Source organism: Eptatretus burgeri, chromosome 2, assembly GCF_056783735.1.
Source record: "Eptatretus burgeri isolate ZD-2024b chromosome 2, Ebu_testis_v1, whole genome shotgun sequence".
Taxonomy (NCBI): Eukaryota; Metazoa; Chordata; class Myxini; order Myxiniformes; family Myxinidae; genus Eptatretus; species Eptatretus burgeri.
In genome coordinates, this window is record NC_140962.1 from 71695905 (window position 1) to 71723776 (window position 27872).

Consider the following 27872-nt stretch of genomic DNA (forward strand, 5'->3'; position numbering starts at 1 on the left):
TATCTTCAGGAAGTTTCAAGAAGGCTTCCATGTCATTCATCGAACAAATCGGTTTGGGGCAGGCCTCGGTTGCGATCTAGTCATCAAGCAAACGCTTATGAGGTCACTAAAAAGCACAGGTGGCTTGACTCGTGGCAGTAAGATGACAGAAGAACAGTGAGCATTGTGGACAATGTCAGCCCCCATAATGTCTGAGTTCAACACTGCCATGCAGGAGTTCAATGATCTCACATACACCACAAATGAACAACACAAAGATTCAACTGGCGCCAGAATTGAAAGAGACACATCAATATATGAAAGAGACGCATCTATTGGGCAATATAAGCACAAAGCTGATTTCATGTTCACCTTTCTCCTTTGACCCCTCATTGAGAAATATCATCAATGGTGGCGAAAGACACCATCAATGTGCATGAATACAAATCTGTTGGAAGGAACATCATCGACAGAATGATTGATTGGACAGCCTGTATTTTGCTTCTCTTTCAAGATGAAGGACAAAGCCAAGACCCTGGGGAAATTAATCTGCTGTGAAGTTTGCTCCTGACAGAGCCATTGATCCTGGCCTACTGTTCCAGCAATTTCTTGTAGTGTCCAGGACAGGACATCTGTCTTTAGAGGAGGTGATGAGATATGAGCTGAGTCCATACCTGCCATTCCTTTTTGAGGACAAAAAAAATCTTAAGAAAGGCCAACAAGCCTCAACTAGCCCAAGCCATCGATGACCATTGTAACAAGATACCATAAAGTGAAGCGACATCAGATGCTATCCCAAAGACTGAAAGATATGTGCTTGACGGAGGCTCCTCACGACGCAAGCTGAAGAGGAGGGGAGATACCTATGGTAAAATAGCCAAGGCATATGCTGACTTTACAAGTAAGCACGATGGGGCAGCAACTGCTGTATGACGGGTATGGGGCAAGTCTCTCGATAAAGGATAACACACACCAGAGACGGGGGGGGGGGGGGGAACCCATCAATTATCTAGTTGTGAACTTCACGAGTGAAACCAAATTTGAAGGGAAGCAGGAAGAATGCCTTTCAAAAGGCTTGAACAAGCAACAACTAATCAGCTTAATAAGTGATGAACTGAGGAGAGTGGGCTGTATGGTCATTCGGGCAGATGGTGACGCTGATGTGGACATCGCTAAAGCCACAGTTAACACTGCATATGCACGTTCTACCATGGTGATTGGAGAGGACACTGACTTGTTAATTCTTCTTCTCTATTTCGCCACAGCAGATGACAAACCACTGTATTTTAGATCGGACAGTCAGTCAAGAGGCATTCCAAAAGTGTACAACGTCAACTGCATAAAGCGTGTTCTTGGCAGTGAGTTGTGTACACAATTGTTATTAACTCTGCCACCGAAGGTGAAGGAGGTTATGTTTTTCACCCCTTTCTTTCTGTCTGCTTATTTGTTTGTCTGTTTGTGTACAGGATATCTCAAAAAGTTGTGGACACGTTGGGTGTGTGACAAGGATGAACTGATTCGATTTTGGTGAAGATCTGGATCCAGATCCGACGACTGGAACTTTTAAAGTGATTCTTCACCATTGAGAGATAGGGCTAAAAACGATATATAGCACGATATCTCAAAAAGTTGGGGACGGATTCGGACGAAACTTGGTGGACATGTTGAGTGTGTGACGAGGAAGAATTGATTCGATTTTGGTGAAGATCTGAATCCAGATCTGGATACGAGAATTATTTATTTTTTTCAGTGATTCTTCACCATTAAGAGATTAGGGCCAAAAATTATATAGTACTGTATAGCATGATATTTCAAAAATGTGATTGGCCCGATATGTTCTCCTGGATCAGGTGGACGTATGCACTCAACCGAGTGCCCTTCCAGCTTCTTCATGCTTTCACAGGATGCAATTCAACGTCCCGTGTTTATGGTGTTGGAAAGAATTCAGCCTTCCAAAAACTCGTGAAAGGTGATCCAGTCCTCCAATCCTGTGCCAATGCATTCACTTTACCAGTCAAGAACTACACTGCCATAAAAAAACCTCAGCAGCCAAGCGATGGCTGTTATGTTTGGTGGGAAAAATACATGTTCTCTGGCAGCATTGCATGATGATATAGTCACGAAGAAAGTCGTCTCTGCAAAATCATTTGTTATGTCCAAACGTCTTCCCCCAACTGAGTCTTCCACCAAATTCCATTGTCTCAGGGTGTACTTTCAGACCATGACATGGATAGGGATGGACAGTGATATTGATCCTTGGAACTGTGGTTGGAGACTTGAAGACAATCAACTTATACCCATAATGTCTGATATGAATGCTGCACCTGACACTATTGAAAATGATACATTGCAATTGCACAACTGGTTGCAATACCCCCCATTGAAGATTGGGACCATACTCTATGCAGAGCGTTGGTGCTGCTTATGCAGTCTCCTTGGCTATTGGGCACAATCCTAGATGGGTCGCCACTCCGACACAGTATACTAGCATGCTGGCACTCATTTTGCCGACTTCGGAAGGATGACAGACCAAGTTAACCCCACCTGGTATTAATTCAACAGCTGAGCAGGATTTGAACTCAGGACCCTAGGATCCAAAACCCGCCACCCTAATCATGAAGCCAACAGCAGGCAACACCCCTCCCCCACCCCCCCGTTGCAGTTGCAAAAGATATGGGCTTCCATGTTCCTCTACATGTGGACCATGCTACCTTACGTCCTGTGACGATTACAATTCGCACAACCAGCTTTCAGAGGAACTAGAGGACAGTTTTGAAGACTAAACTGAGATGGTGAAAGCGACAGTTACTTTTTTTACTATTGCATTTGGTATGTATAAGATTTTTCACTGAATTCTTCAGTGTACTCTCTGAAATACATTATTCTGAAATATGTAAAATAAAATTTACTCTAAAAAAAACCGAATATTTGCATTCTTTGGCCCTAAAACTGATTTACAGGTGAAATAATACGGGAGTTATTGGTCGGTTCCTCCATTCATGATTGCTGCCCCCCCATCTTGGATTTACGGATTTGATGGACCAAGTCATAAATCCATTTGCACCAATGAATTGCTTGACCCCTAAAACCCTAGGTTAGATACCAATATTATTGTTCTACATCTAGTAAGTTACAGCTACCTTCCTGATTTTCAGGGTCAGCAGCAGCCATCTTGGAACTGACCCAGTTTTAACCTACTTCCGGTGGTAAGATTTTGATCGACTTTTTTTTCTGTCATTTAAAACACCCAGTAGGTAAGAAAAAACACTGGAAAAGCTTTTGTTAGAATTTGTTGAGGGTCTGATGGTATATTGTCCCATCTCTTGTCACATCAACAACCAATTTAATGAATCTGTCATTCATTTAATTTAGTCCCACGAAACGTACATGACAAGGAACTTGCATACAGGAGGATACCATTTGGCCCACCATGCTTGTGCTTTACCAATACTACTTATTCATCACCAGGGTGTTGTTTTGTTTTTTTTTGAGTGGTTAGGGAGTGGGGTGAGGACAGTTGGAGGGTGAGGAGTGAGCAATCGGCAACAGCACATACACCTTTTGATGAGACCGTCTCACAGATGTCACAATCACCCATCCATACCTAAGCTACCTGTCCATCCTGCCATGTGCATGTACCCTCTACCTCCACTATACTGCACCTATGTTAATTAATTTTAATTTCAGACGATTTAACTTCTTTTTTTTTTTCAATAGTGACATCTATTTACTTGATCTTTCTGCAAAGTTCATTTGGGTTTTTGTTTTTTTGCTTTTTGTCTTTCTGAAGCAACAATGATTCGGGTCTTTAGCAGGCAGGTTAGAATAGGGTCTGAAGCAATAATGACCCTCAGGTGTTTAGCAGACTCATTGCAGGAAGATGGAAAGCTCAAGTACAGCATTTCCTGCTGGAAGTGCATGGCACTTTGTAGTTGGTTCTTCATTTCTAAGTTGTTATGTCAATTAACTTTGTATTCACATTCTACTTATCCTGCTGCTTTGTTCCTGTTCTTATGTATCATAGGTTCAACAGGGCATCGTTGATCAATGCCGGTGTATTACTCAGTGCCAATGACACAGACTACATTGCCATGCACGATGTAGATTTATTACCGCTTAACGATGACCTCAACTATTCTTATCCTGCACTTGGGCCGTATCATGTATCTGCTCCCAACCTGCACCCTCTCTACCATTACCCAACTTTTGTTGGTGGAATCTTGCTGCTTACAAAGAAACAGTTCCATCTTGTAAGTGATTTTTTTTTTTTTTTTGGTGATAAATAAATTTTGGTAAATACAGTACAAGGGGTACGTTTTTTGTTAAGAAAGGTGTTGATAGGGTGTTTGAATCGGTAGAAATGTGATGGAGGTTAAAATCGGTGCAGAGCACAGTCAGGATGGATGATGGAAGTTGTACAGGTTGTGTGTGTGTGTGTGGGTGTGTGTGTGTGTGGGTGTGTGTGTGTGTGGGTGTGTGTGTGTGTGTGTGTGTGTGGGTGTGTGTGTGTGTGTGTGTGTGTGTGTGTGTGTGTCTTGAGGTAGGAGGCTGCAGATAAATCTGAGCACAACCTTTTTAACAAGGGTGAAATTGTGCATTTATTTCTCAAGTTGCTGTAATGCTGATGCATTGCAAAAGTTTTACATCATCTGGGTTGCCAAGTGAATGCAATACTTTCCATTCCAATTGCACTTTCTCCTTCCTGTCCTCATTCAGTGCAATGGTTTATCAAACCGCTACTGGGGCTGGGGCAGAGAAGATGATGAATTTTACAGGCGAATTCAAGAGGCTGGATTGAAAGTAAACTTTGCTTTTGTAACACTTCAACTGTTAATTATTTGCCAGTCCTTGCTGTTAATTATTTGTACCTTACATTTACATCTCTAACCCACGTATCTCTTTTTACCACTCTTACTGTATTACAGGTTTTTCGTCCTGATGGGATCACTACTGGCTACGAAACGTTCCATCATATACATGATCCATCACGTCACCGTGATCAGAAACGAATCGGAGAGCAACGAAGGGTACTCTACCTCCTTCTCCTGCACTATACACCCCTTTGTGCGTTATCACACCTGATCAAATCACTTTATTCTTGGGATATTTAAAATTTCTAATACCGGTTCCCCTACCTTCCACTCAACCCCTGCTTTATTTAATAGGTACAGTTCATCCGTGATCGAGAAACCGGTGTTTCCACGGTCAGATTCCGTCTGTTGACAACAACAAAACTACGTGTCCACTCAGCCCCCTGTACAGTCTTCAGTGTTCAGCTGTACTGCAACCGCTCACAAACACCATGGTGTGAGATTCCCAGGAAGTAGAACAGGAATTCTGTGACCACACTTTTTTCTTGTAGATGTAGATGTACATGTGGATGTTGAACTACAAGGTCCTGCATTGCTTGACAAGAGACTTTAGGTTCCTGAAATTTTCTTGATCCAACAGTGACTCAAGAATTAGAAGAAAAAACAAACAAACAAAAACCCATTGTTCAAGCAGTGTTATTTTCCATATTTTATTTGCAAGAGTAGTAAAATTTTATGCATCATCACACATGCATGTGACACTAGGATGCAAGCTGTAAATAAATCAGTCAACTACCAAAATACAGGCTTACTCCACACCTCAACTTTTTTGTTACTCACTTCTGCTGTTTGTGGAACTGCTTATTCAATCCCATTCTTCCCTTCACGACTTCACACAAGCGATCATCTGCCATACCTATCAGTGATCTTTTATACCCCCATTAACCCTCCCTAATCCAACCCTCTGACTTGCAAGTTACTGTGTTCCCTCCCTTCCCTTCCTCTCTCTCCTCTTTTCTGTTCAGCTGGTTATTGAGTTTAAATGTGGCTCGAGTGCGAGTTCGGTTGTTTTTTATTTCCTTTTCTATCCTCCATCGTGTCACTTTTCCATGAGCCTTGCTTGACCTTGTGAAGAAAAATAAAAAAAACGTTTTTAGTTTGCTTTTGAAAAATCTGTATACATTCATGTGGTTTCAACCTCCCTGCCCGCCCACTTTCACATATCTCTAAGGTCCCAATGACACAGCATTGAAATACAGGATGCTCCTAAATGATCTTTCCTATTTTTAATGCAAATTACAAAATAACTAATGGACGTACAAGCTTGCAGTTTGCACTATCTTTTAGTCCAACTCAAAGAATATTTTTCAGTTTTATTTCAGTTGTCTCTCCATTGTGTAGAGTAACCCTGAAAAATGTGCAACTGTGGCCGTGTTGCGGTGAACGTGGGATGAAATTTAACAACACGTTTTGAGAGCCACTAATGTTGCACATGTGGAAGTCTACTGACATGTCAAGAACATCTCTGAGTTGGGCTACAAGCTAATGTTAACTGCAAATCTTGGATGTCTGTTAGTTGTTTTTATTATATTTATTTGCATTCAAAATTGGAACGATAATTTTGGAACACCCTGTACTTTTGGAGTGTGTTGACCAATATTCTGAGCAGCAGGAAGATATACTTCAATTTGTATCATGAAGCAACCGATGTTTCGTTTCCTTATGCAAGTCATTCCTCCAGTACCTCAAGAACAACAGCTCAGTTCACTGATCACACACAAATTTGCCATTTGTGATGCCTTTCCCAAAGAGTGAAAAGTGCAGCCTTTAAGTTTATGGATCGTGTTTTCAATGTGGGCCTTATTTATCACCTTCCTTGTATCTCGACAAAAAAAACAGCACTCCTTATACGAAACGTAATGGAGAACACGTCAAACAAAGGATTGCAAAGATGCGATTTTTAAAAAGACTTGAGAGAACGTATTTTTATGAAGAAACAATACTGGCTTTGCACATTAATGTCATAATAAGTGCCCAGGGCGGGTATGCCAGTGGAAACCGGAGAGAAATATGCCCGCTTTTCCTTGTCCCATTTACCTTCTTGCACACCACCTTTACCTCCAACTCACATTGTGCCAGCACGTGAAGCACCAAGCATCTGTAGCATCACTTTAAGTTTATGAGAGCGTTCCCGCTCCGCCCTGTACTCCCGCTGGAGCTCTCTTTGGTATGTGAGCACCTGGAGTTTCTCAACTTGCCAGGCCCGTCGCTCAGTGGCAAAATGGTCTGCTTGTGTTGCCATTGCCTTTTGGCAGGCTGCAAGTTCAGCACAAACGGTCCCAAGCTTTTGAGAAAGCTCTTCCTCTCTTTGGTGTTGCGTAAACTTTGTGATCATCGTTGCCATCTTGTTTTCCCTTTGCTGCTCTGTCTCTCTATCTGTGTTTTCTTCTGTCTTCCAGTTCTGCTCTTCTGGTATTCGGCTTCTTACTCCATTCCTCCACTCTGGTTGTTTGTCCCAGGATGTATTTGAGTTCCTGAAGAGCTAGGGAGTTAAAGTTGGAAAGGGATTGTGGAGAGATCAGTCATTGGGGATCCAAGAGGAATGGTCACAGTTGATTGATTGTAATAACAATAGCACCAGAGGGATCAATTGTTATGTGTATGCATGAGAGGTTGAGTGAGAGTAAAGATATATAAATTGAGAAAGAGGAAGATAATTAGATGAAGGAGAAAAAGGAATGTTGATGTCAGAAATGGACACAGGTTTTCAGTATTTTCCAAATATTACTTTACAACATGCTGCCAACAGATACCTCATGGAAGGTATTTACAGCATTTTTGTATCAAAAAAACAAAATCTGGTGGAGTTGTGATCTCTCATTGGCATTGCCTCAGACCTGAAAATGACTCATTCACTCACCATGCCCAAGACAGGGTGTCCGACAGAAGTAGTTTTCTTGGTCGGGGTTACAATCCTGGACGAGTCACTACTCTGAATGAGGATACTCAACCGAGTGTGCAGGAATTTGTTTCGGGTTCCGGCGATAACTCGCTTACTCTTTGGGAATGCTATGGGAATCTTTAGGGGGTGTGGGGGATTTGAGGATGTGACACTCCAAGGGCAGGTGACACTTCCACTCCCATATATTCCGCATACTGTATCCTCCTTTCAAGAGCAGAGACCTCCAAGGAGTGTTTATCCAGACTTGATAATTAAAATTTCACTGGAATAGAAGAACTCATTGGAACCTGCTATCCTATTATAATCTTCACTACCACCATGAGATGCCTCACAAAAGGTATTCAATCCAAACGAGATTTGTCGTGTTTTTCTGTTACATCGTTATCCGTGGTGCCATTTGTGTTTCCTTCCAATTTTCCGTGTTAAATCGTACCTTGTTGAGCTATATTTGTCTAATTTGTTTTCATGTTTTTCTTATTTATTTGTATGCAGCTTGTGACTGCTTAGCTGCATCACTTGTGTTCTTCTTCTCCACAATCTATCCCTTCCCCACCTCCAATCCTACACCCTCCAAACACCTCCTCCTCTGTCCCTAGCTGTTTCCACTCCAACCTGGCAGATCTCTTAATCCAGGTCGCTGCTGATAAACCAGACATCATCTGTTTAACAGAATCCTTCCCCCCACCAAGATGTCCCTGACTCCTTCATGTCTCTCCCTGGATATTGTCTTCTCCTATTTGATAAGTCTGAACCCCGCCAAGGCATCAGAGTTGCACGTTACATCAAGAACTAAATCTCACTGGTCTTTTACTGATCTTACACCTCTCACTACCCAGCAGTATATGTTTGGCTACGACTGCCCTTCCACTCCCATCTCTTGTTTGTCTGTGTGTTATACCATCCTCAAAACAATGACAACTCCATCTCCATCTCTCCAACAGACGACATGGACCAACTTTTAACCACTCATCCCAACTCTCTCTTCCTCGTATGGCAATTTCAATTGTCTCCATGCAAATTGGCTAGGTGTTGGTACCTCTCACCAGCCATGGTACTTCAGCAAATAGTCCAGGAGCAATACCCAGGTCCAACATGATGACGTAGCCCATACAGTACTTATTTGTCTTGTCTTTTTTTCAGATTGAAAAATACCTTAGCAACCTACCCAGGCCTGTTGTAGTCATGAATTGTGGTATAAGTAATTTGCAAAATGGGTTAAAACATACCAAGTGGAGGTGACAATTGTATGCATTTTCGCTAAAGCCAATTTTAGGAGTTTTAATGTTTTTATACATGTGTTAGCTGATATATGTGTATCCATGGTGGTTAATATATCATAAAATAATAGCATGAACCAAAAACACATTTTCCAATGATTTTCCAACCATAACCATATTCATTATGTGCACTTCAACCAGAAAACAAGTTTGTATGACAATATTCATGAGCGGTTAATTGTACTAAAGTTAGATTTATCCTCCTGAAATATAAATTGTATCCTCCTGAAATATAAATTGCAATGATCTTATATCCTCTTTTTATATTATGTTTATGATAATCTGTAAAATGTATTGCTAATACAGTGAAACCTATCGAAAGGTCCCTCTCATGAGCCCCCACCTTCTCCTGAAAGGCCTCCTAATTTTGGCTATACTGGCACTTTTACATGAAAACGGACTGCTCACGAGAGATCACCCCTTCTGTAAAGTCAGTCTTTTGTGACATTTTGGATGACTTCTCAAAAGAGGTTTCACTATATTAATAATTTTTATTGTAAGATTAGTAATATAATGTGGTCAATCAATTTTGTCTTGATCAATTTCCACAGACCAGATTGTGAAAAAGATCACTGTTATCTCCAACACTAATACTGTACTTATTTACTTTCCAATTATCTGTTTTTTTTCAAGGGATTACCCAGTTTTTTTTTCAGCTACTAATTAGTACAGCATATAATTCTGAAAACCGGGAAAGCAAAAAAAGATGGAATCTCCCATAATGTAGATATCGATAGCAGTGGTAATTATGCATTTTATAACTTACAATCTTTCACGAAAAGGAATACCCCTATGTCCTATAGTACAGTTATTTAAGATTTTCAACTAACATTAGATAAGTTAATTATTCTCTAGTTTTTCAAAATATCACATGCAGCTAAATTAATTGAAATGTTACATGCATCTTTGTAAAAAAAAACATGTTATCAATACTTATCATATGTTTTTCAGATAGACTCATGATGGACAGCCACAGCAGTAGTGATGACCAGTCAACTCTTTGCCTTCTTCCAACAAAGCAGGTGAAAACAACTGACTGGAACAAGTGTGTGATATGCCAGACTTATAACTCTGAGACTATTAGTGGTGCAACAGAAACTGGCATCAATAAGTTTCAAGATGCAATGCAGCAAAGGCAGGATGAAATCAGCGATAGACTGAAACTAGAAAACCTGTTTGAGCTCAACATTGTCTGGCACTGAAACTGTTATGCTAAATATACAAGTGCACAAAATCTAAGGTATGTAAAGAAAAGACCCTTCAAGCAAGCATTGGAAGCCAATGTAGAAGACAATGACAGGCAGGATGATGAGCAAAGAAGGTCATCAAGATTTTGCACTTCTGGAATGGACTGGTCTATGTGCATATTTTGCCAAAAAAAGAGGCACAAAAAAGTCACCAAGCTGTTCTCTGTAGCAACATTCAGTGCTTGCCAGAACATACTTGATGCCGCTGAGGAACAAGAAGACAGCACCATGCTCACAAAAATCTGAGATGTGGATCTGATAGCAGCAGAAGCCAAGTATCATAATGTGTGCAAATCCATATACACAGCAAAGCGAAACATGAGCTACAAATCTTACAAGGAATCTGTTGATGAAGATCGATACTCAGAAGCTTTCAATGAACTTGTGACAGAAATAACCCCTGGCATCAATGATGGAAAGGCCTTCACTATGACATATTTGTTATGCCAGTTCAACTTTTAGTCCAGTAGATATGTCAAAAAGATGTTCACTTCTGGAAGAAAGCATGAAAATTTGTATACAGGGGTTTTTGAGTATGCTGAATCCATTTCTAACTGGATCCACGCTGGCAAACCAAGGGATCACACTCAAAATCAAGAAATCCAAGATGGCCGCCCTGCGTATTGCCGATTTTGATATTTCGTCAGAACTTTGGTTCTATTTGACATAAAAACATGATCTTGGTGCTGATTTATAGGTTTTTAGGGTCAAAGAATTCAATGAGATGCCTTAAAATACCATAAATGTGATTGGAACAAAATCCAAGATGGCTGTCCTCTGTAGGTAATGCAAATATCAATCTCGTTGTTTTTTTTCTGTTTGGCATAGAACATGATCTTATGGCTAAATATAGGTTTTTAGGGACAAGAAATTCAATAAAGTATTTTTTATTACTATAAAATGTATCAGTAGGAAGATCCAGTTACACTTTTCACAAATTTCGATGAACCATTGAGAGCAATATTGTTCACACTCATAATTCACAAAGAATAGAGATGTACACTTGTCATTTTTTTCCATTATTGGGAATGTGCAGGGAATAAATGGTTTTACTGATATAATACCAAACCAGATGAAATGAGTTTGAATTGTATTACAAATGTCAAAAAAGGAACTTAATCTAGGACACTGTCCATGTCTGCACATTGTCCACCACAAAAACACAGCTGTTTGCACGGGAGGCTTGCTTTAGCACACTGGCATCTTCCTGTGCACCGTTTTTTTACATGCACACTTGATAAGTTCTCTGCAGCCCTTTGATGCTTCTGGCAGGGTACTCCATAAGGGCACCCAGATTCGCTCACTGTCGAGTTGCCACCCCCACTCGGAAGGACTTGGAAGTGTTGGATTGGCCTCCAATGCCTGACCCCAGACGTATCCTGCTTGGTAAGCAGCATGCTTTACATGTTGTAGAAGTGCTGCACGTGACGGTGGGATGTTCTCCAGCTTCCGATTACAGTAGGAGAAGAGATGCTTCCTGGCTTCATTCACATCAGTGAGTTGTAACGTGCGAGAGTACAGCAGAACCACATATCTTTTGAGTTCCTTCAGGTCAGCTTCTGTAACTTCATCGGGAGTAGCAGACAGCCGTAGAAATACTTCATTGATGTCTGGAAGTGATTTCCATACTTCCCAGGCAGTTTTCTTACCGACGGAGCTCAATGAAGACACCGTGTCACATCCTGATATGGCGTGCATAAATGGGAGGCCTCTGCAGTAATCATTGCCAAGCTCACTGGCAATGACATGTGCTCCAATATACCGAAAGTGTGCACCATGGCCAAAAGCTAACCAAAGTTCACAATCTTCCATGCTGATTGCAGTCACAATGGCTAGAACTAAGACGTCCGTGTCAGTAGCGTGCACCATGATCCTCTTCATGCCATTGGTGTAGGCATGGAAGCAGTGAAGCATCATTCGGTAGTCTGCTTCTTCGTGTGAACATGGTTGAAGCCCAGAAACATCAAGTGTTGCAGAGGAGGCAACATTCTGACCTTTCGTTTTGACCAGCATCTTCCCTGCCACTGTTGATTCAGATTCGATAACAGTGGCTAGAAATCTGAAGAGCTCAGTCTTGTTGCTGTCAACACGCAAGAAGCTTTTCCAGTTGTGTGGAAGTCGTGTTTTCTCGGAAACTCGAAGAGCTTCTCCAGTACCTCAGCCCTCTCTGGTGTGTGCTTTGAGACTGTCGGCCTTATAGGCATCCCACACAACATCTACTCGTGCAACATGTACAAGTTGCCTCTTGAGATATGGAACAAAGACACACTCTGCATAGTCTTTGAATGTTTTCACGTTTGTTGTGGCAGTCTTCGGATTCAGTTCAGGTTTCTTCAAAAGATTTTCAACTGAGCTTGCCCAAGCTAACTGCATGCCGTCTGAATCAACTGGAGACTTTTCTGGAACAGCTTGTCCCTCTGTCTTGTGTGGAGTAGGGCTATCATCTGGGAAAGCAGCCGGTGGGACAGTCATGTATGACTCCATAATTGGCTTCATCTTCCTTGTTCTTGGCATGTTCTTGTTAATGATAGGGGTTTTCTGAAGCTCTGTGCCTGCACATCCATTAGTAACATGCTGTGTGAGAGATGGCGGTTCCATGGAATGCAGTTTGCACTGAAGTGGATGAAGGATTGTGGTCGATGTTGTCCAGATTGCCTGTTGTGAAAAGATCCTTTCTCAAGACTCTGGGGTACACAACTCCAACATTTTCAAAAGAGGCCAATGCACTGTTGGCTACATCAGTTGCTATCTGTTGTACTCGGTCATAAGATACAGACAACCATTTCTCAAAAAGGGTGTCGATCAAGTCAGGCTTTCGGGTCTTATTGTGGATCAGCAACCCAATGCACAGAGGGAGTCTAGTTTCACATTCCAGACTGTGCCGAGTCGTTGGAGCAGTGGCTTCTCTTCTACTACTTTTGATTGTGTTGAATGTAATCAATTCAACTATGGATATTGCAGCTGTTTTCACAACATGGTTGTTTTCCATCTGATTTTTAATGTTTCTTCCGCCAAGTACCATCTGAACTAACGCCATCAAGGAGGCCGTGTTGTCATCATACTGCTCGTCTGTCAGTGATCCTGTGAACGTATAGTGCTTCTGAAATATCTCATTCCTGATTATATTAGCAGCTCTCATAAGAACAACAGCATCACTCTCACAGTCCCGTTTCTTTGCCTCCAACAATGTTTCTCCAACGTCATCCTTGAATGTCAGCAAGACCTCATACTTGCTTTTATGCGCTTCCAAGTCAGGAATTTGTGCAACAAGCTTTTCTTTCAAACGAGTTGAGTTTGTGCGCTCTGGCATATCGCTACCAAGTTGCTGAAGTCGTGACCTGTAGAGTCGTACAAGGCTTGACAGCTTAAAAATGTGTTCAGCGTGCTCTTCTTCTTGTCGAGACCCTTCAATATAGGATACCAATTCGGCAAAGGCTATAGACTCAGGCGTTAGATGTGGATCTTCCTTCTGAGCCTCTTTTCTGATAAGTGTGCCGTGTCTATTGCATAAGGTAGTCAAACACTGTTTGTGGTATACAGCATCTATTGCGGTCATATCACCTGAGGACAGCTTGGCAAGCAGTCGGGTATCACGAAGCTCTGTTGCCATTTTTCGAACATTTGCGTCTAAATGTGTTGTAGCAGCTCTATGATAACCTTCCTCCACTTTGTCGTCACAAAAGAAGCAGGACAGGTTTTTGTCAGTTTGAATGGAGGAACCAGGGAATGCCCCTCGTAGTCTGCCTTTGAGTGTAGAAGTCTCAGTCTCTCTTACTGTGGCTATCTTCTTGCGGGCACGCTCAACTTTCTCTTTGCTAAACTTCATGTGGCATGTTTTGTGCCATTTTGCATTGTGCTGGGAAAGAGTTGCAGCTATACCTTGGCCGTCATCCAAACGTGACAAATTTATGTCCATTGGCAGGGCACCAAGTGAGTGTAGCTCCTGGATATGTTCAGCTATTGTATCATAAGCTCGGGACTGATGGGCATCCTTGGATTGAGATGGGTCTCTCAGCAGTTCCGATGAACGTTTTTGACATAGGGCACAAAGTGTCCAATCTGTTTCGGGCAAAACCACATCAGAAGCACTGTCCAGCTTTATTTTCTTGGTTGCCATATTAGTCTATTCTACGTCAGGTTAGTTACAGGTAGGCATGCACCTTGGAATGGTCACCATCTTTCCTGAAAAGAAAGTGAAATCTGTTATATTTATATAACTGAGATATCTACATCAAATATTTCAGTTTTAGTCATACAATATGGAGCCTAATGAGATTAATGTTCTGAAAATGAAACAAACCATCAGATTAATGGCAAGTTCTGAAAACAAAATAAAACATTAGAATAATGAAATGATATACATGTATGGTCTTCCTGAGAAGTAAACAAAAATAAAGCATGAATTCATTGAATTGTTCACCCTATGTGTTAATTTTGATGACTTTCGTGGATCTTGTTCTGACGACAATGTAATTTAAGCTACGTAATTGAATTTCTTGTCCCTAAAAACCTATATTTAGCCATAAGATCATGTTCTCTGCCAAACAGAAAAAAAAAACGACATTGATATTTGCATTACCTACAGAGGACAGCCGTCTTGGATTTTGTTCCAATCACATTTATGGTATTTTAAGGCATCTCATTGAATTATTTGACCCTAAAAACCTAAAATCGGCACCAAGATCATGTTTTTATGTCAAATAGAACCAAAGTTCTGACGAAATATCAAAATCGGCAATACGCAGGGCGGCCATCTTGGATTTCTTGATTTTGAGTGTGATCCCTTGGTTTGCCAGCGTGGATCCGGTTAGAAATGGATTCAGCATACTCAAAAACCCCTGCATACAAATTTTCATGCTTTCTTCCGGAAGTGAACATCTTGGCCTCATATTCTACATATCTACTGGACTATTTCTATTAGAAGAGAAAAAGATTTGTGCAGATAATTACAGCTCACACAGGCTCAAAAGCAGGTTACAGAATCACTTTAAAGATTCAATTGTTTTTCACCAGCAGCCAAATCCTTCAAAACCTGAGCTTGTTTATTCCAGTGATATATCATTACAGGATGTCATCAATGCATCTGCCAAAGTATGCTAAAAAAGTCAGGAGACGGATGCTTTCAAAACACAAGAAACTGGGACATTGAAACACCCCAAAGCAGATTTTGTATCATGCATCACAGATTCTCAAAGCCAATTTGCAGAAAAAAGTCTGCATGTAGGCGGAATGACGTGCCGATGCAAAGCAAATAGCTTAATCTGTACAGAAGCTTGTTTTTGTATGGCCGATGAACAATGTGAAAACATCCAAACCCAAGTATATTCCACTGATGACTGACACTGATGAATAATTGTGAGCAAAACCAGAAATTCTTGAGTCTCATGGGATTGACTGATTTTATTCATAACCTCTACCTGAGCTGTTCCACATTCCAATCTCTCATTCTAGGGATAACTGAAAATGTTTCATATATATATATATATATATATATATATATATATATATATATATATATATATATATATATATATATATATATATATATATATATATATATATATATATATATATATATATGTTCTTCTTCTTCTTCCGGCTGCTCCCGTTAGGGGTCGCCACAGCGGATCAACCGTCTCCATTTCGCTCTATCCTCCACATCTTCCATTGACACTCCAACCACCCGCATGTCCGCCCTCACCGTATCCATGAACCTCTTCTTTGGCCTTCCTCTTCTCCTCCTGCCTGGCGGCTCCATCGTCAACATCCTTCTCCCGATTTCAGGTAGGCATGCACCTTGGAATGGTCACATGAATGGAACCTTGGAATGGACATTTGCACATGTCCAAAGCATCTCAATCTCGCCTCTCATTTTGTCTCCAAACCGTCCTACCTGCGCTGTCCCTCCTAATATAACAACTTTATCCCTCTGTAATTTCCACAGCTCTGCACATCACCCTTATTCTTGAAAATCGGAACCAGTACACTTAATATCCACTCCTCCGGCATCCTCTCACTTTCCAAGACTTTATTAAACAATCTGGTTAACAACCCCACTGCCATCTCTCCTAAGCACTTCCATGCCTCCACTGGTATACCATCTGGGCCAACCGCCTTTCCACTTTTCATCTTCTTCATAGCAGTCCTCACTTCATCCTTTCTGATCCACCCCACTTCCAGATTCACTGTCTCCACCCCTTCCCACCTTTTCTCTCTCTCATTTTCTTCTTCTCTCCATCATATCAGCCAACTCTCGCCCTTTGCCAGTACATTCAGAGTTCCAACTCTCAACTGCACACTTCTTCCCTTCCCCCTCTCCCACTGCCTCCGGACTCGCCTTCCCCGTCTCCTTCTCCTCCTTCGCCCAGCAGTAGCACAATTTCCACTGGTACCCTGCTGACCACCGGTACCGGTGGCGGTCATTGGTAACCCGGGCCTCGACCGATCCGGTATGGAAATTCGTTTTGTTGTCCGCATAATGATTTGGCATAGGTTTTTACGCCGGATGCCCTTCCTGACGCAACCCTGGTCGCCTCTTACGACACACAGGGATATGGTACACATATTCTAACCCGGGCATACACCAGGCCCAGTACAACTGGTACTCATTTCGCCGACCTCGGAAGGATGGCAGGCTGAGTCAACCCCTTGGTGTTTTCGACTTGGTATATATATATATATATATATATATTCAGTGTCCCAACGGGGCTTGAACTCAGGACCTTTTGGGTCCCAAGCCACTGCCCTAACCACTGCGCCAACACCAGGCTTATATATATATATATATATATATATATATATATATATATATATATATATATATATATATATATATATATATATATATATATATATATATATATATATATATATATATATATATATATATATATATATATATATATATATATATATATATATATATATATATATATAGATATATAGATATATATATATAGATATATAGATATATAGATATATAGATATATAGATATATAGATATATAGATATATATATATATATAGATATATATATATATATAGATATATATATATATATAGATATATATATATATATAGATATATAGATATATATATATATATAGATATATATATATATATAGATATATATATATATATAGATATATATATATATATATATATATGAGTTATATATTCCAGGCTTATATGAGTTGCTGTGGCGCTTGCAGCCATGCCCCCCCCCCCCACCCAAGCAAGTGGCACCCACTCTCCTCCTCGTTGAACCCCCAGTCCGCAGCTTGAGACTGTTGCTAAGACCTAAATCACATTTGGCACGATGGCCGTAGGGTCTACAAAATCTACGACCATTAGCAATTATAGGGCGGCCGCAGTATTTCCACGGTCACACAATGTAGCAGTCACATATGTTTTTATTTTTCAGGGAGCCGCTCGGCGTATTTATAAATTTTGGAGACCGAAAACGTGGGGGTGCCGTACGGTCTTTGATTTGATGTCGCAAGGTGACCTTAGGGCGTTCCTGCGGCGGCCATAGAATTTTCAAGGCAGACGCAAGGTGACCGCAGGGGGCCCTAAGGCGAACGTGCGGCCAGACGGACAGTAAGGATTGGGTATATATACCAGTTCTTTTTTTACTGAAATAAAAATATTACAGTTCGGAATATACCAGTATATATAACTGAATATACTATAACTATAATATATATAACTGAATATACCAGTTTGGAGTACCGTGGTGCCCCCAGAATCCGAACGCCCCATTGTTTGAACAAATTGGAATCCGAACAATTTTTTCGAGAAAATATTTCCCTAAAAACCGAACACATTTTTAAAAACCGAACACAACGTGGTGTTCATGTTTGTTCACGTGCGTCTCCCCCGCTTTGTTCGACCCAGATCTTCGCGCTTTGTTCATTCAGTTCGTTGGTGGAAGTCCTTGTGAAAGCATCTTTCGTGTGTCGATCGCTACTTTACCTCGTGTTTTCACCTTGATTTGTGCTGTTTTTTTTTTTTAACTCATCTTGTGTTTTAATTAATAACAAAAAAGCAATCCGATCACGTGGTGTGACGGACTGTCGGGCAAGGATTTAATTTCACAGAAAAACCGGTTGTAATTTGGAATATCCATGATTACCTCAGCCCGATGCGCTTGATGAAGGTGATTGTGGTTCTGGGGGCATCATGTTTGATAAGCTGCCCTGGGGGCAGCGCTCTCGCAAAGTGCGCGAGCAATTGGAACCCAGGCAGGAGCACGAGCCTGTGTGGACTTTTGGATGTGGTGATTGTACCAGTTTACATATAATACACCGCCACTGAAGGTCATTTACTCATCTTATTTCACCTTAAACATGGGGAATTTCAGTTGAAAGTGTCTTGAAAGTGGGTTTTCTTGGGGTCCAGGAACAGATTAATTCACTTTCCATTATTTCTTATTGGGAAAATAGTTTTGGAATCCGAACAGCCTCCTGGAACGAATTAAATTGGGATTCTGGGGGCACCACTGTATAGGCAAACACCTATACTCCGATCTCTAGCGGTAGCGCACAGTGGACGCACGGTCGACGCAGACTGCCACGTACGCCGTACGTAGGACGCACGGTGGGCGTAGGGGAACCGTGCGTCGACCCTGCGTTGCCCGCAGGTAGTCACACAGACCGCAAGGCCACCGTACGTTGAACACAGGGACGCCTTAGGACTACCCTACGGCGACCGTGGAAATAGTGCGGCCGCCGTAATTTTTGGGGGGTTGGAAAAATTCATTTTTCATTGATAAGAGCCTACGGCAGCCGCACGAATGACGCAAGCCCACCATACGCCCTACGTAGGTCGACGTGGAACACATCTACGTCACAGATTGACTTGTCGAATTGCTACGGCCAACGTAGAAATGAAAAAAGGTATAACTCCGCGCCATAATTCCACGGCGACCCCTACGGCCTGTAAAAGATAGCCATACAGCGTAGGGCCACCCTGAGGCCACCTCAGAAACTCTGCGGCCACCGCACGTTTCTGTCAATTCAGGGGGGGTACGGCCGCCATATCCTAGCCGTAGAGCAAATGTGACTTAGGCCTAAACAAGCCATATCTCCACTTGGAAATCGCTGCATCCTGCTGGACACGAGCCTCCATTATTCAGTCTTGTCTAATTATGCCCACTGTCTATCTACTGAGGAGTCTGAGGCCTTGAGGCTTTGATATTTAAAGTTCCCATTTGTTCATTGACTTGAGGCCACATATGTGGGTAGAGGGTTAATTACCTCCATCACCTAAGGTGGATGGAGGTTACGTATTCACCCCTGTTTGTCTGTGAGCAGGATATCTCAAAAAGTTAGAGGACAGATTTGGATGTAACTGTCTGTGAGTTTGGTAGGTGACAAGAACAAGCTGATTAGATATTTTATTGAGGTATGGATGCAGAGCCAGTCTATGAGTGGGCTATAAAATGTAAACTGTTTAGCCTGGAAAATTTGAATATGCTTTATAAAACAACTTTGTCTCTGGGTGCATTTGAGTGTCTCTGATCACTATTAAAATTATACATGTCTGTTAAAGGATAGATTGAGTTCGGGTGGGTAGTGCCTGCGTCCGGCGATTTCGCTCGGTCGCCAATGGAGTAATAAGCGCAGGGCACCGATCGGCATGACGCATCGGCTGGCTCGTTCCATCGGAGTACGGTATCGTGGCAAACAGGTCTGTGATCCGACTCAGGACGGAAAAATTAGTCGGCCGCCATGACCGTTTTGACGTCGTTCGTCTGGATTTGGACTAGGCGATTGGCCTGACCCGAAAGCGGTAACAATATTGAAGTAGATTGTCAGGAATTGTTTGCAGCCAATGTTCCAAGTGTATTACAAATCAAGGGAACCATTTTGAAAGAGGGCATACAGAGAACCAATTTCTGTGTTGTTTGCTCACGTGAGAGCAGGTCCTGAAATTTATTCATCCTGCTGTTTCATATTCTTGTACACAGGTGTGTGTGTGTGTGTGTGTGTGTGTGTGTGTGTGTGTGTGTGTGTGTGTGTGTGTGTGTGTGTGTGTGTGTGTGTGTGTGTGTGTGTGAGTGATTATGTTTCCATTTGCTATTGTCATGGTATTAGTGAAATAAAATAATATGGAAAATATTTGAGGCAAAAAAAGTGAAACTTTGCTAAATAGTGAAGGTCTTGCATGTCTACCCAAGACGTACCGCATTCTTCATTGTCCTTTGCTGCACCTCTTGTGTCATTTCACTCTCTCCCTTCTCTGGGTATCGGTGATATGTACGAGATGTCAACTTGAGGTAATCCTCATGAGGTCTATAAACATCACGTACTTGTTTAGGGGCTGGGTCACAGGTTCTGCGCGTACCCAGGACAAACTTCTCAGGTGGAGTTGAATTTCCATTGGCCGAGGTGGGCCATGTGAGATTGATATTTGGGTTTGAGGCGCTAAGTGGTTGCCACAACCCATGAGAGCCGAAATACATCTGCGGAGAAGAAATAAATGTAACAATATGCAGATTTTTGTTGTTTCATCCCCTCCGCTATCAATCCTTTCCATTATTCAACCTCTTTCCTCTGACACACTTGAAATTTCCCACCTCCCTTCCATATTTTTCCCATCTACTCCCACAGAACTCACAGCTTTGCGACTCCGACTCTTGTCCTCTCGACAGCCAGGAAGGCTTAACACAGATCCTCCAATCCCTGGTGCCCATCCTCTGTCATCCTGGCTCTGCTCCTTGTCATCAAAGTGATGGTCCTTTTGCTCCTTATTACACTGTCTTTCTTGCTCACCAGCATCAGTGGCTTCACAATCTTTCATCGTGCCAATCTTTTCAATTGAAGCTGATTTTAAGCGGGAAAGTTTCCTCCAAATCTTTTGACCCTATACACATACACATAAGGGCATTCAAATATATCACTTGAGAATGGTTATGATATGAATGTATACATGCTCATCCTTAAACATTATAATTTGAGTTTGATTTCTGCCTTGACTAGAAACTGTCATCCTGATGATTTACAGGTAAAGCATTGCACCAATGAGTATGCACAGGTTGAGGAATATCTTCAGAGGAGAGTGGGGAAAGTAGGGGTGTTAAGACAGTTTCTGGCCTACTAGCAATCACTGGTAGAGATTAAAGATCCCACAGTACTTTTCCAAAAATGTTTTAAGCTATTCTGCTTCACATCATTGCGAAACAGTATTCTAAATTCCCATGCTGATTTCAGGGAGTGGGTGGGGGGGGGGGGGCACTGTATCAGCAGCATTAGTACGATCCCAGAAATGATGGAAGGCAGTAGCCAGGCACCGCATGTGCAAGAACAAATGCTGATTCTGATGTACTATCCTCTGTTAGAGATCATCGGTGCTGCCGAAGCAGTTTCTTGGCAAAGGTTATACTGAGTGATTTGCCATTGCCTTCCCAGCAGTAGAGATGGAAGGAATTTGTAATTTGGCCGACTCTTCGCGAAGGACACCGTGGGATCTTTAAAGACCACCAACTTATGCGAGCAGACGGAACTCCCAGTTTAACGTCCATCCGAGGGACGGCACACGCATTGATAAATCACCTTGCCTGTGAAACACTGGGATAATAGTTTATAGCTGGGTCAGGACTCAAAGTCAGGCTAGACAGCTGAGAGTTGAGTGTGTGTACCTCCAGGCCATCTTTACAGCCCTGCAAGAATAGATGGAGTAGAGAAATTTGCAATTGATTCATGGTTAATCACCATTTTGTTGGTGGCTCAAAGGAGGGAGGAGGCAGACTGATTCCAACAGTACCTTGTCAAATTTTAAGCCGTGATACCTCGCACGAACCCAAAATCAAAGGGAAGTAAACTTATGTCATAAGTTCACAACAATGAAAATTATGTTTGGTCTGAGCTTTAGCGATGGCATCGGTGTTATCGTTGGCACGAGATGAGATACCTTATGACCGAGACCCTGTTCTCCTTTGTCGCTTGACAGATTGAGAAATGACCCTCCGATTTGCAATGTTCGACCCTGATCCTTGTGGGTCTGGTCTTTGGAGTGATGTTCTCTGGAGGCTTGTGTGCAGTCTCTTTCTGAATCACCAGAACAACAGTTTTGATTCCAAAAAGTACCAAGGTTTTGCAGTGAAGGTGATGTGTGGTTGGAAAGTTTCTTCTGAGATTTCTGGTTGTGCAGAAAAGAAAGTTATGGTTCTTGAAACTCGAGTTAACGATCTAAGGGGTGATATTGAAAGATTGTATTATTATCAAGAGTAAAAGATAAACACTAAATTTACTTTTAAAGTGCAGCAAGGACAGAAAATTCCCCCAAGGATGAAGTGACAAAGAACTCTTTACCAAAACATTGTTGTAGCGACAATGGGCATTAATTATGTCTGGCATTATTTTGTGATAATTTCATTGACAGATTGCGACATAATGTTAAAGGGTGTTGACATACATCAGATCTGAGGTCAAACAGGGTCAGCTCCGACTGTGTGCGAGACAGACCCCAACCCTGAGCCTTTGTTATCCGTTGCTCCTCTCGACTGCTGTTTAAGAATTCTTCCTTTCTCTTCTGTAACAAGTTGATCACACAGAAGATGCACAAATACGTGGGATTAAACCAAGTGTTAATTTTAAAATCGACAATTAACCAGCATCCCCTTCAATACAAAAAAAAAAAAAACACAAACATATTCTAAACTAGAAAGTCTAAGAAAGTGTTCCTCCAGTTCATATGAAAAGGGGAGTTAACAAAAGTTGAATGTTAAAAATGAAAAACAGCTTTCTTCTGGTAAGACCTCCACTGTTTCCCAAATGATTGCTCTATTAATGATTATATTCATCATTTGCCTTGCTATGTTGTTTCCATGGCTGTGATCTGTTTCCGTAGCGATCATTTCCCTGGATGCCCATGCCCCCCATGAGGCTTTTCAGCAGCCTTGAAGTGGAGTGTCCAGGGTTAGGAGGACTATGTTGCTCTGCCTCCATTCGTGCTGCAGAATTGACACTGCTGGACAATAGAAATGTCATCGATTCAATTAATTTATCATTAGACAATCAAGTTTTTTTTTTATCCTCAACAATAGACAGTAGTGAACAAACGGTTGTGTGAAAAGATTGGCCCTTAAAACCCAACTCAAGTCGTCCTTATGAAGGGGGACAAACAAATACACAGATACACACATTTGTTTTGTTTCGGTAGTTGATAGCATTTTAAACAAGTCCAAAATCAGACCGTTGACAAATTCCTCGTGGTTTCAGGGCTCGTTTCACTCTTTGATAACAAGGGCATGCTGACTCAACCCAACCCACCTGCTGCTGGCATGATTGGAATGTACAAACAAAATAAGATAGACCTTGTTCCTTCGGCTGGCTAACCTGAGATAGAAAAACAAAATAATTTTTTTTTTTGAGCAGTTCCTCAACCAAAACATCCTAAACATTATATTATAAGCAAGAACTCCCCAATATTAAAATTACAATACCTGTTTCTAGTAACGTTTTCAAAAATATAACAATGGACCATATGGTGTTTCATGCCCCGAGGCTGATGGCCACAAAGAGGAGTGCAAAACATCATTCACTTCACAGGTCCAAGCAAAAGGATCAAATTGACATCACAAAGTGAATTATAATGGAGAGATAACTGAGCTCAATTGGCCTTCAAGAAAGTGTTGAAGCTCATGATGGTATTGGCAAGAATATTTTACATTGACCTCAAACAGCAGAACTGTGCATAATACTTCCACCAGTGAGCATGACTGGGCAAGTAGAGGAGCATTAGCTCACCGGGTGGCCTCTGAGCCATCGAGCCCAAGTTTCAATGTCATCTCACCAATAAACTGCCACACTGGTATCTCACAGGTAGGGCAAGACATCAATGTGTGATTTCCCTCTGATGAACGTTAAACTTGGTGTCCCGTCTGCCAGCACTAGTTGGTGAGAGACGTGAAAGATCCCACGGTGTCCTTCGCGAAGAGTAGGAGAGCTATTGCTGGCACCCTGAACAAATTTCCTGCTCTAAACGAAAGAGGGGGTACTGAATTAGTGGCATAACCACACTCCCAGCAATGATGCAACCAACAGCTACAAGCTGCATACGAAATGAATGAAAACAAAAAGAAGATAATTGCTGATCAGCATCACCCATACATTGGATGCATCTTCGAAAGCAACAGGAATGTTCAGTTGTGGACAAGATCCAGCTGCATGTTGCACATTTTCATGGTGAAGGCAAAATGTAAGACTTTGGAATCGTGTGTGTGTGTGTGTGTGTGTGTGTGTGTGTGTGTGTGTGTGTGTGTGTGTGTGTGTGTGTTTGTGTGTATGTGTGTGTGTGTGTTCTCAGAGAGGAAAAAAAATTGCATCACCGTTTGGGGTGTTTATAAGACTTCCTTTACAAGTAATTTCAACAGAGGAGGAGGAGGAGGCCATTCGGCCCATCAAAGCCAGCACCATGTTTGCCAAATTCTGGTTCTTTGTCTGTGGAATATCCTTATAAATGCTGAGCATCGAGCAAGGAATCAGCACGTGCCATCTTTAGTCTCTGCTCCGACTCGGTTCGAGCTATCGACCTCCCAGACTCAGAGCAGACACTCCAATAATTACGCCACGGAGTTTGATTTCGTGCAATTTCAAGATTATTCTCCTTGCATGGCTCTTCCACTTCCTTGCCTTCTGAATGATGTGAGAGGTATCAAGGGCCGATGAATGGTGACCGACTCTTCGCTGGAATTAAGCGACTTGCTTTTTTGAAAGATGCTGCAAACTTTTACAAAAATCAAACTTTTGAAAAAATAATTACAACTGATGAGAACATGGAATCGACTTCAGTCTGCATAATAAAATGTGTGATGCAATAAATTTTGATTTTGTGGGATGAAACTTCATGAAGGTGCATTTGCTCCTGTGCTCTTGTGTAAGTATAGCCAATTTAAATTTCAATACATGGCATTTTTTTTTTTTTTTTTTTGTATACCTTGGTCGAGGCTCGTATGAGAGCTAACACACAACTCACAGCAAGGAGGCATGAGACAAGAGGGGTGGGAGTGGAAGGGACAAAACATTGGGGAACAGACACAGGTGAACTGTGGAAGGGAGAGGGATGGGGATGGGACGGGGAACATGGCGAGGAGAAGATGGACATTACAGGGACTTTCAGGAAGGAAAGCAGGAGAATTGAAGGAAGTGGGCATGGGTGGATTATCGGGGGTAGAAAAGATCGAGGATTTGGATGGGGGAAGATAAGAGGTGGTGGTGAACAGCTGTTTTGAAAGCCTGGAGGGAAGAATGGGAAAGAATGGCATCTTTATTAAATGGTTACTGTATTGTCATTAAAGAAAAAAAAAGTACCTTTCTATATTAATGGTAGAAGTCATGAAGTCATCAAAACAAAAACACTTAGCAAACCAGTATTGCTGCTTTTACAGAGAACAATGGATATTTGACTCGAGGTAAGGAAAGCAAAGTGGAACTTCTTGAATGGGACCAAATCTGGAAAGTGGGTATTTTTAAATGAACAACCACAGTAAGTACAATTATAGATGCCCGACTCATCATGGCTCCACCACCTGTCTATAAAAACGGGTGTCTGAATTCAAAGCAGATGTTTTTCACAGCCCACCTGCTTCATATTATAACAAGAAAAAGAGCAATCAGAGAATGCAGACCCTCACAAGGACTTGCTGTGTGTGGTGTGTTGTGTGGCGTCTGTATTATGTAATTAATGAGACATAATTACAACGGCCACTTTATAAATGCAGTGATGACTGGTTCAGCCATTTCAGAGATTTTGAAGTTTAAAAAAAAAAAACCAATACGGCAGCCGAATCACGTGACTGATGACGTCATCAAAAATTTTGTGGCCCATTTTATCCCTTGATGAGCCTCAAAATTTTTCAAACTGATTGGATGTAGCATTCTACATATGCATTTATGACGTCACAACCAAGGCACGCATAACGTCATTAAAAAAAAAAAGCCACACATTCCCCATGAAGAGTACTTGCTACATGCCAAGTTTCAATTTTTTTTCTTGGTACTGAAGTTTCTTGGTACAACGGTTTCAGAGATACAGAGGTCCAAAGTGCTTCCGTTTTTCCAACATGGCTGCCACATCACGTGACCTATGATGTCATAATTACCATTACAACTTTCTACATGAGCAGTCGCACCAATGGTGAACATTTCTTCTCAATCTGAGAAGCGGTTGCGGAGAAAAACACGAAAGTTCTGTGCGGACAAACAAACAAACAAACAGACTCAAATGCAATACCCTCTCCTTCGGCGAGGGTAATGATGGCTGGAACCAAGCAAAAGGATAAAAAAAAACATTTTTCCACCAACAATTAAGTAAATGCCCTTCTGGATGTTTGGGTTAGTTTTCATATCAAAAAAAGTACATTGTGATCTATTACTGTCATTGTCCTAAATGTGATGATGCATGTACGAGCCATGCGCCTTCGATTAAGGTAAACAAAAATTAATAAATAAAAAATAATTAAAACAGTTTGAGATCTTGATTTCGGCTGGACGTTGGTAACTGGTTGTATGATAACATTGGTGAGTTGTTGGCTTTACTCTACAGTACTGCTGCTGTTACTACAACAACTACGATACCAAGTTTCTGAACCCATGCATCCAGCTGACAACACAACAGTCACCTGTAGCTGTGCAAATGGTGGTCATTGGATAGCCATGACTTATTCGTGTGACCCTTAATGAGCAAACCATCTGGACCGGTTGTCCAGAAAACTCAACCCAACAAGCAGTAAATTTTGACTCGTCAAGTGTCTGGCTGACTGCACAAACCAATGGCGGAATGGCTGCTAATGTTGTAATGGCAGTACGACTCGAGGTTGAGTTCGAAAGCAAAGTAAACAGACCACCATGCCAATCGTTCCATCCACCCAGTAGGCATACAGCTCAACCAGTTCTCCCACATTCTACAACTACATTCCTGGAACAGTACACATTGCATGGCGCCTCTCGTGTCTTGTCTCCTTTCCTGATTCCTCCACCCCTCACCACGACAAACCACACCAATGTGCTCACGCAGTGGCTACGGCTGTTGCCAGGCATGGGATTTACTGACGAGGCTTCCCTGCTCATACAAAGAAATGTGCACACAAGGAAAACCAAAAAAAAAAAAAAAAAAACAAGCAAACATTCAAACAAGCGAAGAGGAAACCTGATCATCAAGCCTTATTACTGTTACCAATGAACACGAAGGTGAGCTGAAAAGTTATAACGGAAATCAAGGTCGACTTTTACATTAGATAACAGATATTGAAGCTCAAAACGTGATTCAGGATTAACTTATTCACTAGGTTATTCGTACTTCTGATGACCAACAAACAGAGATATAACACACACACACACACACACACACACAAACACACACACACACACACACACACACACACACACACACACACACACACACACAAACACACACACAGAGATCACACAGAGCTACCTGTACCTGCTTACCTGGGCAATTGCTGCTGAAATATGTCCCACAACCCCTCTTACTCCCATCCTCCTTCACCTTCTCTGCCTTCCTTTAATTCCCTCTCGTGTAGTCTCTGCCTCCTCCACCTCTGCTCCGCCCCCTTTCAACTTGTCACTGATGTG

At 41.8% G+C, this 27872-nt stretch overlaps 2 protein-coding genes across 6 annotated transcripts in view; one reads left to right on the forward strand and one right to left on the reverse strand.

Annotated features, from left to right (window-relative positions):
- B4GALT7 (beta-1,4-galactosyltransferase 7) overlaps window positions 1-20906 on the forward strand; it is a 28471-nt gene extending 7565 nt beyond the window's left edge. The window contains exons 4-10 of one of the 3 annotated variants that reach the window (XR_015055108.1): window positions 3135-3185; window positions 4004-4229; window positions 4696-4779; window positions 4905-5006; window positions 5145-5286; window positions 9985-10051; window positions 15889-16060. Coding sequence is in view for 2 of the 3 variants with exons in the window: in XM_085869743.1 (XP_085725869.1) it covers window positions 3135-3185; window positions 4004-4229; window positions 4696-4779; window positions 4905-5006; window positions 5145-5306 (625 nt within the window). In the remaining variant the exon portion in view is untranslated. Of the gene's footprint in view, window positions 1-3134; window positions 3186-4003; window positions 4230-4695; window positions 4780-4904; window positions 5007-5144; window positions 5963-9984; window positions 10052-15888; window positions 16061-20888 lie in introns of those variants that run through there. The other 2 variants (XM_085869744.1, XM_085869743.1) reach the window with 2 other exon arrangements.
- Window positions 5487-27872, reverse strand: LOC147032289 (uncharacterized). 3 transcript variants are annotated; one of them, XM_085869741.1, is made up of 7 exons: window positions 27729-27872; window positions 23088-23247; window positions 22693-22809; window positions 22189-22416; window positions 20896-21141; window positions 20462-20740; window positions 5487-7332 (listed from the first exon to the last, which is right to left on the reverse strand). In XM_085869741.1, exons 2-7 carry the CDS (start codon window positions 23223-23225, stop codon window positions 6916-6918), a joined length of 1425 nt encoding a protein of 474 aa, XP_085725867.1. In that variant the 5' UTR covers window positions 23226-23247; window positions 27729-27872; the 3' UTR covers window positions 5487-6915. The 3 variants fall into 3 exon arrangements, with proteins under 3 accessions (XP_085725867.1, XP_085725868.1, XP_085725866.1); XM_085869742.1 differs by having other exon boundaries at window positions 23088-23244; window positions 27729-27866; XM_085869740.1 differs by lacking the exon at window positions 27729-27872 and adding an exon at window positions 24027-26604.